The following is a 12076-nucleotide window of genomic DNA, read 5'->3' as shown; positions in this document are numbered from 1 at the left end:
GATTATCGCTTGAGTGTGCATCTTAAAATGGAATTGCAGGAGTGGGTATGAGAGAAGTTAATGAAATGGACCCCAGGTTGAATACCTTGAGGGATAGGTTTGGAATTGGACCTCTGATTAAAAATCACTGAGAGGCAAGTGTAATGCAGAGAGGCAGGGTCAGGTCGAAACATTCATTCACCAGTCGGCATAACAACGTCTGAGGCAGAGCTAGCTGGAGCGTTTAAGGGCTTTTTCAAGCAATTATAAGGCATGAAAAGGTACTGATTCCCTATTATGTATGGGGTGAAATCGTTTTTTTCTTTCTTTGCCTAGTCTGTGATAGCACATGATACTATTGGCTAATGTTAAAGGTCTTGGAAGGAGGCAAAAAACATAGACAACACTTTTTTCTTCGTAAAATAAAAATAAATAAGCAGGTTTTAAATTGAGGGACGGGAGAATATTCCAGAGGCTCCTGGATGGCACTGATGGAGAGGGGGAATGCGATGTGGCCGGTGGAGGGCACAGCAGGCGGCTGGCGGTAGGGGAAAGCTGGCCTATTTAAATAGGATTGATGACCTGCCGGATGTAACCCGGCATGCTGTCGAACGCACACACACACCAAACCAACCCACCCCCATCCCACTCTCTCAGCACACACACCTCGCATCCCCTCACATGCACACACCACATCTCCCATCCACCCACGCACCCACAAACACACACACACTTCCCCACACCCCTCCTGCCCTCCCCCTAGCCAGCCACACTGGTGAGTACTGGGCATGAGTGACTTGGCAGGCCTTGGGTTGGGGGGGCAAGGGGGGCATGGCTCCTGCTTCCCCCCCCCCCCCCCTCCACCTCACGGCGCTGTCACGGGGAGCTGGGATGGATCGCCCTCCACCGTCGTGGCTATCACTTGCGCTAACCCAAAAGTGTCAGTGACAGTAATATGAACGCCCGTAGCTAGGCTGGCCGGCTCGCACCGCCCCAGCCACTGTTACGAGCACAAGTTATTGCTGTGCACAACAGAAATGGAATGGATGCTCACTGTTCCATGCTTTTCGCATTTCTCCGTCAGTGCCTCGGCCCGGTGATATCTGACGGGGGGGGGGGGGGAAGGGTGAGGGAGGGAGGGCTGGGGATGTTTGCTCGACAGTCAAATGTTCGGCCCGTCGTGGGACGGGACGATATTGTCCGTCAAGCAGAGATGTTTTCATCGCTCCCCCGCGATAACGAAGGGAGCCGCCGCGTCTCCGCGAGGAGGACCGATCCACTCGGCGATCACAACCCCATAAATCCTCGCGCCGACGTGGACGGCGTGAGCTGTGTCGGTAACAAAGACCATCAGTCAGCCGAGGGGGGGGGGGCGCTGTCTTGACAGGGCTGGGGGGGGGTGGGGTTGGGGGGGGTCCTTGACAATATGCGCCTCCTTGGCCTTGTGTGCCACGGGCCATGTCTCCATAAAGCAGCGGCGCTCACCTTGTCGGGTGGTCTTGAAGTTGAACGACTGGAACCCTCCGGAAAGCGCGGAGGAGTCGATGACGTCCACGCCGTACTCCCTCTGGCTCTTCCTGTACAGCATGAAGGCCACCGCCAACGCTGCCACGGCGATAGCTCCCGCCCCGAGACCCGAGTACAACGCCACCTCATTGAAGCCCTCCATGCCTGTCGCACAAACACAGCGCTTTCATTGATTCGGTGGGCTGAACGAGAACTGATGTATGTTTCCCCCAACTCAAAAACTGCAGATGGTAAATTGGAAATGATGGGATGGCAATGACAACGAGAGTGTAGTGGGATATGTGATGATAGGGTTTATCTAGGGCCGTGCCTTGTTATATTTTGAGAGAACCCTTGCACTGAGGCCCATGCGTCACTATTTAGCCGAGGCATGAAGGAATGAACACGAGTCTTGCTCCTTCTATTATCCGTACTTAACACACTATAGCACACCTGAGGCAGTGACTGCTGTACCTACATTCAGACCCGCTAGTATATACAAAACACACCCAAAGGTCACAACTGGTGTTCGTCGCAAAGAAGAAGCAAACAATTTCAAAGTATCCCCCCGTTGGCCCGACTTGAAAAGCAGATGTTCCGTTCCTTCGAGCACTCCTAATGGAATGGTAGGCGCCTGGTGGCGTGCGGCAGGAACCAGGGCGGCAGACTGGCGTCGAGTCTCGGGGAAAGCGTCAGCCGGATGGATTCTCGTTTAAGCAAACTAGCGGAGCTAGTCGAGGTAGCACCTGACAATCATTTCCGAGATGTGGGGGCGGACGTGTGCCGGAGAGCCCCTCGAGATCCGCCGGGGGAACAGGAAGACATGCTCCCAATGGGTCAAATGAGCTCATTTGCAATGATTACGCTCCATTAATTAACACCGGCAACGTAGCACATGTTCACTTGTCACTACCGATCCATCTCCTGGCCTCATTTCAAAGTGAAGACGTGTCACAGCGTCAATCAAGAATCGTGCGCAAGGCTGAATAATGGGGCGTGTGAGCGTTTCAATTATTCAGGAAGAACCATGGGAGGTTAGGTACTACAGTAGGTCCATCAGAGAGAAATAAGCGTGTTGCTACAGTAATGGACCTAGAACCTGGAGACGTTCTAGGCTGTGTCAATTCGGTTCCGACGTCTTTCACCGTGGCGTCTCTCCCTGTCTTTCCTGTCTTCTACCTCGGGCAGCTTCAGGTGGCTAGGGGTTGCGCTGTGCATACACAGAGATCAACAAGAAGCACAACTCACTTTGAGGTTTAACGTCATGCAGCAGCTTTCGATCTGCAAAGACAGAGAGACAGATGGAGAGAAAGAAAGAGAAAGAGAGAGGTGATTACAAATTCAAGGCCCCGAGCGAGATAGCCAGAGAACTTTCTGAGGCCGCTAATGTGGCGATGCCTGCTGAGCATGGCAACAGACTGGCCCGGTAACGATGGGAGACACCGAAAGGACTGGCAAAGGGGCGGAATGGCAAATGGGGCAGCAAAACATTGTGGATGATTACTCCTTACGTGTTCACAAAGTGGACAGAAAATTGGAAAATGATTCTTCAAAAACAGCTACCTGACAACAATCTAGACGTTCCCGAATTACAATTTGAGACACAGTAGGCCTACCTGGATAATAATTTCTCAGTAAACAATTTTCTCATTCATATGTTTCTCAGTGGAAGCTCCTATTGAACAGTACCTGATTGTAATACATCATTGACTCCCTTCTAAGTAGCAGTGATTGTGTGGCAAGGTTTCGATTTCAAAACTGAAAATCAAATCGACCGTGACAATTAATGTGATGCCTCTGAGAATGAGGGAGAGGGAGTTGATGAAAGAATAATGAACGAACGCAAAAGGAACCCCCCCCACTCCAACCGACCGAAAGGGGGCCTTACTCTGTGTACACATTCCTCCGGTGCAGTTTTCGGTGGTTTCGCTGTCGCCTTCGCACATCTTGCCCCTGTTCCTGGGCGCTGGAGCGTCACACTCTCTCCTCCGTTGCCTGTCACACTGGCTACTGCACCCCGTCCACTCGCTCCACTCCTCCCAGCCTCCGTCAACTGCACACACACACACACGTACACACGCAGCACAGCACAGCAGGTGAGGCGTCGACCCATCTTGGAGAGTGTTGGCTGCACATTAACCCACAGGCCCGTTCACATAATAGGATCTGAGAATGGGATCTGGAAGGTTCCACGTTGTTCAGGGTCCCTTCTGTCATGTGTGTCATTTGATCTAAAGGGGAACTCATCATGCTTAGCTTAACAAATATTGGAAGGGCCATATGGTGCCAGAACATTTCTTGGCAGCTCTTTACGACGGACCATAATCCGTTTCGGCAAGCTCAGAGAAGGCAAATTCTTTTGTGATGTTTTGCGAGTTCCATGAGCAGTCATTCACAGCTTCTTCGCAGCTAATTTAAATGCAAATTATGTGTTTATACTGTGGCGGAGAATATAGAGTGTTAGAGGTTGACCATGTTAGAGCATACATATTGTGCTACGCACAAGATAGCTTCGACACTGCAATGTGATGTTCTTCCTATTGTGATTGGCTTCGGAACAGAAGCTATTCAGACTGACTGACTGAACTCTCGCTGAAAGAAATGAGGAATACAGCCACAGAAAAATACATTCTGGCGAAAAAGGAGTGAAGCACCTCAAGTCTGAGGACTAAAGCAAGCATGCAGCCAGCATTCACCACATAAAACACGATACAATACGGAATGTATGTAACAATGTAATGCAAATACAAAAAAAGTCTGATTGCTCGATTTTGGGGGGCGATTCATCCTGGAAAGCATTGTGTTCAACAGCTGTGTCTGCATGTGTGTGTGCATGCGTGTGTGCGTGTGTGTGCGTGTGTGCATGTGAGTGTTCTGACCTGGGCAGGGGGCATTGCAGGTGATCTTCTGTACGGACATGCCCTCGCAGAACGCCCCCCCCGTTGAGAGGGGCGGGATTGGTGCAGGTGCGGGAGCGCTTCTGCACGCCCCTCCCACATGCCGCGTTGCAGGAGGACCACTCGGTCCACAGAGACCATCCTCCATTCACTGGGGGGGAGGGACACAGAGACAGACAGAGAGAGAGACAAATAAATATAGACAGATACATATAGAGAGAGAGAGAGAGAGAGAGAGAGAGAGAGAGAGAGAGAGAGAGAGAGAGAGGGAGAGAGAGAGAGAGAGAGAGAGAGAGAGAGAGAGAGAGAGAGAGAGAGGGGAGAGGGAGAGGGAGAGGGAGAGAGAGAGAGAGAGAGAGGAGAGAGAGAGAGAGGGAGAGAGAGAGAGAGGGAGGGAGGGAGGGAGGGAGGGAGGGAGGGAGGGAGGGAGAGGAGAGGAGAGAGAGAGAGAGAGAGAGAGAGACGGAAAAAGAGAGAGAGACAGAGACGGAAAAAGATAGAGAGAGAGAGAGAGAGAGAGAGAGAGAGAGAGAGAGAGAGAGAGAGAGAGAGAGAGAGAGAGAGAGAGATGCAGATGAGAACAGATTAGGCCCTTCAGAGCTCCAGCAGAGTTAACTACACAGGCAACAATCGCGAGTTATTAATGATTAAGCATGCTCAAGAGAGCCACCACAGTCCGCAATGGCTTTAACGCATTGAGTGCAGTGTATTAAATAGAATACATGTCCACGACTCTTTCACTAATTGCTGGTTCAATATTCGAGGCACTCGAGACAGACACAGAAAAACAGTCACTGAGACTGAATAGTAGGGCCAGGTCATGTGGGAGAACGTGCTGCAAGACAGGCTGGAGAAATACAGGTGTTAAACCTATTGAGAAGTAAACAACCTGACTGTCTTGACTTGTTTTTCAGCTCGCTCAATGATTTGTCTGCAAGTGTACGGAGGCTAAATGTTTGTGAATGCTACCCGCGCTTGCGAGACGCATAGCTCCAAGGCCTTTCTAGCAAATGAATATTTGATGAGCAACACTCCCTTAAATTAGATTAAGACACAGTAGCTTATTCCCTTTCATAAAGTACACATTGATTTTAAATGTGAGCCAGTCAATTGACCGTTTTAAATAATGCATTCTTCTAAACAAAGGGGAACATCATTCAGCACAAATAGAAAAGCTCAATGAAAGGTCTCTTAATCACTGGCGCTGGGGCACGGGACACAAAACAAGCATAAATGGTATTATGGATGAAAGGAGGCATTCCATGGGTTGGGGGGGGGGGGGGGCGCTCTCACCAAACACCACCACAGTAGCGGTGGCGCTTCGGCGCTTCGCCACGATGTTACTGGCGAAGCAGGTGTAGTTCCCCGAGTCGGACAGGCGCGCCTCGTTGACGATGAGGTTGTGGTCGGCTCGGGTGTCGATGTTGTCGTCGGTCAGGGAGCTCAACAGCTCCTCGTTCTTCAACCACTGCACCTGAACCAGACAGAGACAGAGAGAAAGAGAGAGAGAGAGAGAGAGAGAGAGAGAGAGAGAGAGAGAGGAGAGAGAGAGAGAGAGAGAGAGAGAGAGAGAGAGAGAGAGAGAGAAAGAGAGGCTATAAAACACTAGCAACCACAGTGACTCCCATCCGACCACAGCCACGTGTAAAACATGCCAGATCGGCAGCGTGGGACACCCCTGCGTCACTCCAGCCTCTCAACCACTGACCACGGTCACCTCAGACGTCAACATGGTTACATGACACACAACCACAAGCATCAAGCAGTCAGGAGAGCGCCCGGAAGCAATTACCAGTAACAGACATAGGGAGGCAAGCAAATTATGAATTACAAACTTAGCGATGCTTTACTGCTCCTACCCGGGTACACGGAGCTGCCTCACTGCTTTTGCAAATTGGAGTCACTCGGTGGCAGAATGGGCTGGGCTGACAGATTTACAAGGGGGTTTTGTAGACACCCCTTGCAAAGTAAACGCATGCATTGTGTTCTGAGTACTGAAATCATTAAGGAGAGCACATGAACACACACAAGTATATACTCACACACGCCCAACAGGATGAATTTTAGGTTCATCGGTCACAAAAAAAAAGGTTCATCAAAACATTGTGAGGATCTTTGTCCGGTCGCCATTTTTCTCATTGAGAAAGGATTTTTTTTAATACAATAGCCTGACCCATCTCATTTACAGTTGACTGTAGTCTAGGTGTATCCTTCTGACTTACAGAGAGACAACAAGAATCTGGAGGTGGTACGTTTGACTGTTTTCTTTTCCAATTTCCTGTCGACTTCAAATGGTCGCCCTAGGAGTCCTCCGCACAATTAAAGACACCCTTTAGTGGGGGCAGGCATCAGAGACCATGCATTAAACCAGTGTTGAACGATAAGAGAGGACGGACTGGGGACTGACTAATTTCTCATGATTAAACCAATCTGTCACTGGATGGGAGCCGACAGGGTGACGCGACTGGCATGAGAGTGTTTTCCCTCTTTATGTATTTATTTCAATTTCATCTGGGGAAATTTGCTAGTTGAAAGAGGCAATTAACACGTGGCACAAAAGACGGGGGCCTCTTTTTTGTGTGGATGGACCTGCTCTACATTCTGGGGCTGTCGCCGCTAACAGCCTTAGGGTAATGATGAAAAGATTCACAGAGCAGAAAGGGATGGATGGAGAGAGGGACAGGGAAAGAGAGAGAGAGAGGAAGAAGAAGAAAAAGAAAAAAAACGCAGGGACAAATACAAATTAGCCCAGCGAATGTGTGGCGGAGGATGTGAGAAATGAATCGCCTAATTGGCACATTTGTTTCAATTAGGAGACGGTCATCAGTGTCAGACTTGACGGAGGGGTTTCCGAGCCCGAGTGGGAGGGGGGGGGGGAGGGGCGTGATTTCATGATGAGCGACGCCGAAGTGCCCTGAAGGTCACCTCCTCAGGCCCAGTCTACAGGCGAGGTCCTCTGATCTTCTGGCCGGGTCAGACAGGAGCTGACGTCCCAGGCTGCTGGGTCTGATGAGATGTTGATGAGAAACGTGTTGGGGCCGAGGGCCAATTAGAGGAAGGAGAAGCAAGCCATCCAGTTACACCAGATGCCATTATAAAGACTTACGAGGTGTAGAGAGATGAAGATCAATCACCCCCCCCCCCCCTCAAAAAAAAAAAAAATTCAACAACCTTGCTAGCTTCTGCTCATGTCTCTATCCCTTCCCTCCACCCCTGCTCTCCTGGGCAATGTAGTTTCAAGGTGATGTTCTCACACAGTTCACTACAGAGCTATACTGGGAAAGCCAAAGAAATGCTGAGTCAAGCCGATTTAGTCATTTTTGTCTCAGCCTATGTCTCTGAAGGATTGCAGTGTGTGTGTTAGAAGTGAACCCCCTTTAGCCAGCGGAGCAGAGGAAACACAAAGGACACACATTCAGGTGGCCAGTGGCACCGTTGGTGTGCGGGAAGGGAATCTTTTTTTAATTGCTCTACACCTCATCAGGGCCTCCATTTGTTCTTATCAGACCACGGTGACTCTACTATCTCCTGGGACTGGAGAAAGGCGAAAATGCTACCAGAAGACCAGTTGAGTTTCACAAACTAATAGCCAAGGGTTCCTCCAACAAGCACATGCCCTACCCCCTAACCCCCCCCCCTCCCCACACACACACACACACACACACACACACACACACACACACACACACACACACACACGCAAACAGTTAAGTCAAGAGGCTTTGAAGTCAGCATGCCTCGGTGCGTTGATATCAGTAGGAGACCCTGAGGCGCAGGGCTGTGACAGGGCTACTCCCAACCTCCCTTTGCATTACCCCACTCGGGAGGTTAATAAAAAAAGATACGGGGACACAAAGCGGGTTCGTGTTGCCCAGGCCGCCTCCCTGTAGCTTTCCAAATGCCACCTCTTCCACCCCGCACCCCCCCTGAGCTATTTGTCAGCGCATTACTATTCCACCCAGATCTGTCTTATCTTAGGGAAATAAATAGGGGGAGCTCCTTGCTCCTAGCCAGGTTGGCGAGTGTAATTGCTTGGCTTGATGATGAAGCTCATCATCTGCTCTCTGGGAGATTTGCTCTGACCTGGGAGAAAATCATAGACGGCAGGGCGGGCGATGGAGTTGCACAGGAGGAGTGTGGAAGGGTGGAACTGTGTTAACGGCTGTACGCTTAAGTGTTATCCAAGTGTGAGATGGCTTTATGGCCGCACCTCGACACAGACGAAAACAATGGGGCATTTTTTTTTTTATATAGCACGGTTTCCATTTCAAACACACTTCAAGGAAATAAGATGTAATATGCTGACACATGCTAAATGTCCATCGTTTTTTTTTTTTTTTTTGCATGTCAAGGCCTAGGATTCCTCTGGAGGAAAATCCACCAAATATTTAACACTTTGGGGTATCACTTCTGTGAGCTTTCAGTTCCTGGCTGTTCAATTCACACTTTCAGAGAAACCTACAATGCAGCTCAACGTTCCCTCAAACTCCTAACCTACATTCACACGTTCAGAGAAACCTACAATGCAGCTCATTATGCAAGGTTCCCTCAAACTCCTAACCTACATTCACACTTCCTAAAATCTGTGAAATAGCGTCCAGAAAGAGCTGTAAATGGCCCTTAATCACACATTGAATGTGACATCCTGCTAATAGCTTACATATCACCATGTGTTAATTGTAATTATGTGTAAACAAAACACTATACAAGTAGTCTACAGTACCTAGTATGAAAACAGAACACATACAGATCAGTTAAAGTATACGTTTGTGTGTAGTTTACCATGACGGATGGATCAAATGATCTCACTTCCTTCTCACTTTTCCTTTCTTTAGAATTGGGTATGCCGCAGTTAATCAAATAAAAAAAATCTTATTAAGACAAATTCGGGTTTGCTCTTTGCTACAGCACATTGAACGCACCAGCATTTCAATAAAACATTTGCAGATATGTATTTTCCACAAGAACCAAATAAAAGGTAACGGCAAAGTGATTTCAAAACTGAATATCAGCATTTCTCCCACAGCCATACTTTCAGCGTGCAACCTGTCTCCAAAAGACGAGAGGAGAACCACTCCCGGTGAGTCACACTGAGGCTTATAGAACGCATCTCAGGCGCTGCGACGCCAAATTGATCCAATTCGGAGCGATTCAAGTCTCGTTAGCTTGCCACAACATCATTGCTGACGGGGGGGAGAATTTCAGAATGCATTCCCTCTGAGAAATGTTTACCGCGCATCAAAACCACCAACTCCACAACCACCAACTATTAGCAATGAGAGTTAGCATCCATCCTGCTCATCCGACTGGAACCAGGCTTGGAAGAAGAAAAACACATACCGCCTCCACCATCATCATCATCATCATCACCACCACCACCTCAACTCGCAGCTACAATTTCAATATTTCATGGAGGAGGTGCTTTGGAATTGACTGGGTAGCAGATGCCTCCCTGGCGCCTTACATTATTCACTACATCTCTGCTGGCTGGGCTCATTTGTGTTGACAAAAGACTAGACTGAAAGTTATGGTGTTTTCCTGTATTTCACGCCCTGTTCTGTTTCCACTGTGAATTCAAGAGACCCCCAATGGACGCAGCTCCATCTTCAAGCGAAAATAATTGACAACAACACAGGGGTCATCCACAAAATCAGCTTAAAACACACACTACCACAGTAAGAAGTTATCCGCACTGATTATCAACATACAAGAAGGAGCTCCTTATTGATTTCAGTAGCGTGCAAGCTTAATTATTAATGTGGAGCCAAACACAGCTAAGGTCAAATTGTTAAGGGTGCAAAGTAAATATACAGTACAAAGTTTTTGGTCAAAGCACTTGAGTGGGAAACTCAATAGAATAGTATATCAGTTCAGAATCCTCCAAGGAAAGCTCTCTCACTCTCACCCATAGCTGAATCTCTCTATGTGTTGGAGGCCTGTTAGGGGCTAGGGGGGGAAGGGGAGGGGGGTTTACCTCTGCCGCAGGCACTCCCTCTGGGGGTCGGCAGTGAAGAACGATCATCCCTTTGATTGGCACTTCCTTCCCCTGGGGGTCCTGCTCAAAGCTCTTCCTGAGGTCTGTTTTGGGAGACAAGAGCCAGAAGTCAGTCCCCGGGGGCCCCAGTCGGCCGGACCTGACTCCTGCTGTGGTCAGCCCCCCTCTCCGAGTTCACCGCTCCCCCTCCAGCTAGCCCAGCCACACCCGGGTTAGCAGCAGGATTCATGACACGGCACAGCTGATAATGGTCTCTGTCGCACCTCCTTCTTCAAATGGGAGAATTTGGAGTGAGTTTACTAGTTTGTTTACAGCTAGACTGTTTGGATTAGGGGAGTCAGGTGGCCGAGCGGTTAGGGAATCGGGCTAGTAATCAGACGGTTGCCAGTTCGATTCCAGGCTGTGCCAGATGACGTTGTGTCCTTGGACAAGGCACTTCACCCTACTTGCCTCGGGGGAATGTGGGGGGTAATGTAATGTGGATTAGCGTAGAGTGCATGCTGGGAAATGATGACATCCGACGAGGCAGCTCTTTCCCGTGCTTCTCTGGTGCTGCGATGGCCGCCGGCGTGACGGTGTGTGTTGCCCTCCGCTAACAGCGGTCGGCTGGTCGTACTCACAGGCGATGCGCACGGTGGCCTTGCGGCTCTTGGAGGTCCCCAGGTGGCTCCACGCCACGCACAGACACCAGTAGTCTTCCGGGCCGTGGAAGTCCTCCACCTGCTGCCTGGACACGTTGATCATCGCCTCCCGGACCTTCAACCCTGGAGGGAGGGGAAACAGAGAATTGGGTCCAAGTCGGGACAAACCCCAGATTAAACGACACCACCTTTTGAGGCGTTGCATGTTGTTATGACTCAAAGGTCTCAGGTATTAACTGTGGTGTAATGCGACGTGTGCAGTCCTTTGTTAGGGAACAATTGATTTTTCAAGGGTGTTGACATCTTGTTGTAATCAGGTAGAGCCTGGAGTCATTCTAGACTTCCCATACTCTCTGCTGGATGTCGACAGTGTATCAGTAATGAAATGGCCTCCCTCTCTCTGAAGGAATAACACTGTGTGTGTGTTTCTGTGCTCAGTGCAGCTAACAAGATAAACAACGCCGTCGCCTCCAACTGTATCTCCCTAATAATCTGGGCTCAGCCTGTGACGAGGCATCACGGCGGACCCGTTTCTATGGCACGTGTCGAATCAACAGCATTGCAGCCCTGTCATATTACGCAACAATGAAACAGCACACTTGCTAGCAGCGCATTTTTAGAAGAAGCTCATTAAAGCGTGTCTGTACAAAATGGACTTCCTTCAAAATCCTCAGAGTGCCCACACAGTGTAACCCCACCCCCACACACACACACACACACACACACACACACACACACACACACACACACACTACATTTCTGCAGACCTGTCACATAGTTTGGGATTGGGCTAAGGCTTCTTTTTTAATCTGAGTCATCGGCTTAGGACCTGTCATGTGTGTATTCTTGTGGCTTTGTGGTGCCTTTTTAGCCTGTAGGCTTCCCGTAGCTGGATTAAAGGAAAGATGCGATGTGCTTGGGACAGAAAAAAGGAGCGATCTGGTCCCTTTCATCACCCCACACTGTTCTGGCTCTCCTGCACACATGGATAAATAACACTCTAATCTGACATGCTCTCTGCAAGCCAGAAAGCACACACTGGTCGCACAGTTTGTCGA

The 12076-nt window shown here is 49.4% G+C and overlaps 1 protein-coding gene across 1 annotated transcript in view; it reads right to left on the bottom strand.

The window, feature by feature from the left end:
* Positions 1-12076, bottom strand: part of unc5db (unc-5 netrin receptor Db) — a 77817-nt gene that overhangs the window by 15219 nt on the left and 50522 nt on the right. Inside the window, 8 exon segments of the mRNA XM_047048594.1 lie at positions 1465-1650; positions 2734-2766; positions 3374-3538; positions 4365-4425; positions 4427-4533; positions 5676-5856; positions 10357-10460; positions 10998-11141. Coding sequence (XP_046904550.1) covers positions 1465-1650; positions 2734-2766; positions 3374-3538; positions 4365-4425; positions 4427-4533; positions 5676-5856; positions 10357-10460; positions 10998-11141 — 981 coding nt within the window.

Source organism: Hypomesus transpacificus, chromosome 24, assembly GCF_021917145.1.
Source record: "Hypomesus transpacificus isolate Combined female chromosome 24, fHypTra1, whole genome shotgun sequence".
NCBI classification, from domain to species: domain Eukaryota; kingdom Metazoa; phylum Chordata; class Actinopteri; order Osmeriformes; family Osmeridae; genus Hypomesus; species Hypomesus transpacificus.
This window is presented reverse-complemented; position numbering and strand designations above follow the sequence as displayed.